General features: G+C 49.6%; 1 protein-coding gene across 1 annotated transcript; it reads right to left on the bottom strand.

Moving 5' to 3' along the window:
- Window positions 1–510: 510 nt before the first annotated feature.
- On the bottom strand, window positions 511–2273 carry LOC118734936. The gene is made up of 2 exons (XM_036464534.1): window positions 1261–2273; window positions 511–784 (listed from the first exon to the last, which is right to left on the bottom strand). The coding sequence occupies exons 1-2, from the start codon at window positions 2271–2273 to the stop codon at window positions 511–513; spliced, it is 1287 nt and encodes a 428-aa protein (XP_036320427.1).
- Between the last annotated feature and the right edge of the window lie 272 nt (window positions 2274–2545).

The following is a 2545-nucleotide window of genomic DNA, read 5'->3' as shown; positions in this document are numbered from 1 at the left end:
TCAACATTGGCCGTCCTTTGGGGTCAGCTTGCCGCGACAGTCCTACCTCAGAAGTGCCAGATATTTTTAACGCAGAGGTCTGTAGTGGAGATACCGACATAGATATAGATCTTACTATAACGAAATGGCTTACATGTGCTCATTTATTGAAGCTTAAAAGCATTTAATTTAAATCTATCGTTTGAATATAAAATGATACGTTGTATGGCTCGTTTTACACTTGTATTTTTCGTGCGCTTCGCTTAAGCTTCCATCGATGTATATAGAGAATTTTCATTTGTCAACTTAGCTGCTGTCCATCAGTTGGTTGGTGGCAGCGTTGCCACCTACAAGAATATATTACAGGGTGCCTAACACCCCACCTCCCGTGAATCCTCCTGGCATTCACCATCAACCTCTCGTCTGGCTAGCCGGGATGCGGGCCTACGTAGGAGTCCCCCGGCCGTTTTCACCTCTACGACTCGCACTTGCTCATTTAGCTGGGAAAACCTGTGTGATACGGCCTCGTTGCTATTGCCTGCGGGGTAGCGTTGCATCACATACTATCACCACGTCATTCACTTTCAGGGGCGTAGCTTTTTCTTGCCACTTTGTGCGACGCAAAAGTTGGGGCAGGTACTCCGAAGTCCAGTGCTTCCATATACCGTCCTTTAGATTTTGTGCTATTCCCCATTGTTTGCGCAGGCAAATTTGCTCATCAACTGGGTGTGGTGTCTGCGTGGAATTTACGCAGCCGAGCAGGAACTGGTTCGGCGTAAGCGGCTCGTCCTCTTCGTCACCCGAGCTAGGGTTCAGAGGGCAATTGAATACCCACTCTATATTGTGTTTTGCTGCTTCTGACTCTATGCGATCTGTGTCAAACAGTTGCTCCGATGCTTTCAGTTCTTTCTGTGCGCCGATGAAGTTGGTCCCGTTATCGCTCCTTATCTTCACAGGTGTGCCGCGGCGATTTATAAAATTGCGAAGACACAGGATGAACGCGTCGCTGGACAAATTCTCTGCTAGCTGGAGGTGCGCAGCTCGGACAGTCAAACACGTAAATATGACGCCCACCTCTTTTCTCTACGCCTGCCAATCGCTACGTGAAACGGACCAAACAAATCTACGCCAGTGTACGTGAAAGGGCTCACGAACGGGGTTACACGGTCAATTGGTAGTTGACCCATCATCGGTGGCTGTGGGTTTGCTCTGTCAACCGTACATGTCGGGTACTTTTGTCGCACTCGCTTAAGAAGCGCCTTCATATTTGGAATCCAGTACCTTTGTCTGGTGGCGTTGATGGTTACTGCGAGATTCTGATGGTGGCTCCTCTCATGGACTTCTTTGACAACTAAGACCGACACTGCGTGTTCTGGTGGTAGCAAAATCGGTCGTCGCGTTTGGTATGGTAGGTATACCGTCTCATCGATGCGGCCGCTCAGTCGTAGTACACCACTTTCATCAACATACGGTGACAGCTTGTATAAAGAACTTCGTCTACTAAGTTTGCGCGCCGCTGGCAAGTTGGATATTTCACTCTCGTAACACTCACGCTGGACTAATTTGCAAATCATGTTTTCGGCAGCTTCTATTTCTGTCACGCTCAAGCTCGTTGATGGATTGACTTCGCTATTTGGCTGCTTTCGAAATAGGTTCGCTGCACGCATCACCCAAGCTGTGGTACGCCGCAGCTTCGAAAATGAACCAAATCTTGAAAAATCTATGACTGAGTTACGTGGCTGTACCAGTAGTATCGCTTCGGTCTTAATTTCTTCTGGTAGGACGCCTTCCGGTTTTAGTGTTAGGGTGGGCCAATACTGCTCGTGGTACTTTAACAAGTCGGGACCCTTTACCCAACGGTTGTTGATATCAAATTTCGGTGGACATAATGGGCGCATGGCAGCGTCTGCAGTATTTTGCGCAGTTGGCACCCATCGCCATTGTTCCGGGGCAGTGGAGGTGAGTATTTCGGATATACGATGCCCGACAAACGCCTTGTATTTCCTCTGCGATGAATGTATCCACTGCAGAACAGTTTGCGAGTCGCTCCAGAACACCGCCCGCTCGATCGTGAACTCGTGGGATTCTTGAATTAATTTGAATAGACGGGTGCCCAGGACAGCTGACTGCAGTTCGAGGCGCGGGATCGACATAAGCTTCGTCGGAGCGGTACGGGTTGTTCCCATTACGAAGCTGACGTCAATATTTCCTTCGTGAAGAATTCGCAAGTACCCCACCGCAAAAAACGCAACATGACTAGCGTCGACAAATATATGCACCTCGACTTTACCCATGCTTGCGCCGTGTGGTGAGTAGCACCGTGGAATCGTGAATTGCTTCACGCTGTTGAATTCTTGCCACCATTGTAAACACTTCCTACCTAGCTCCATCGGAAGAATGTCGTGTTGTGTTACGCGCTTGGGAGCCCTAGCGCTCCCCGGTGCTACCTTCACTGTAGAGGTGCAGTCGACGAGTTGTGCGGAGCCCTGGCGCTCCGCCCTTGCTACCTTCACGGTAGTGGTGCTACCGCGTTACCAGCCTACGGTGCCGCTGGTACTTTCCATTA

Source organism: Rhagoletis pomonella, unplaced genomic scaffold, assembly GCF_013731165.1.
Source record: "Rhagoletis pomonella isolate Grant_MI unplaced genomic scaffold, Rhpom_1.0 Rhpom_scaffold_00003, whole genome shotgun sequence".
Taxonomy (NCBI): Eukaryota; Metazoa; Arthropoda; class Insecta; order Diptera; family Tephritidae; genus Rhagoletis; species Rhagoletis pomonella.
Note: the sequence above shows the minus strand (reverse complement) of the source record. Positions and strands in the feature narration are given on the sequence as shown.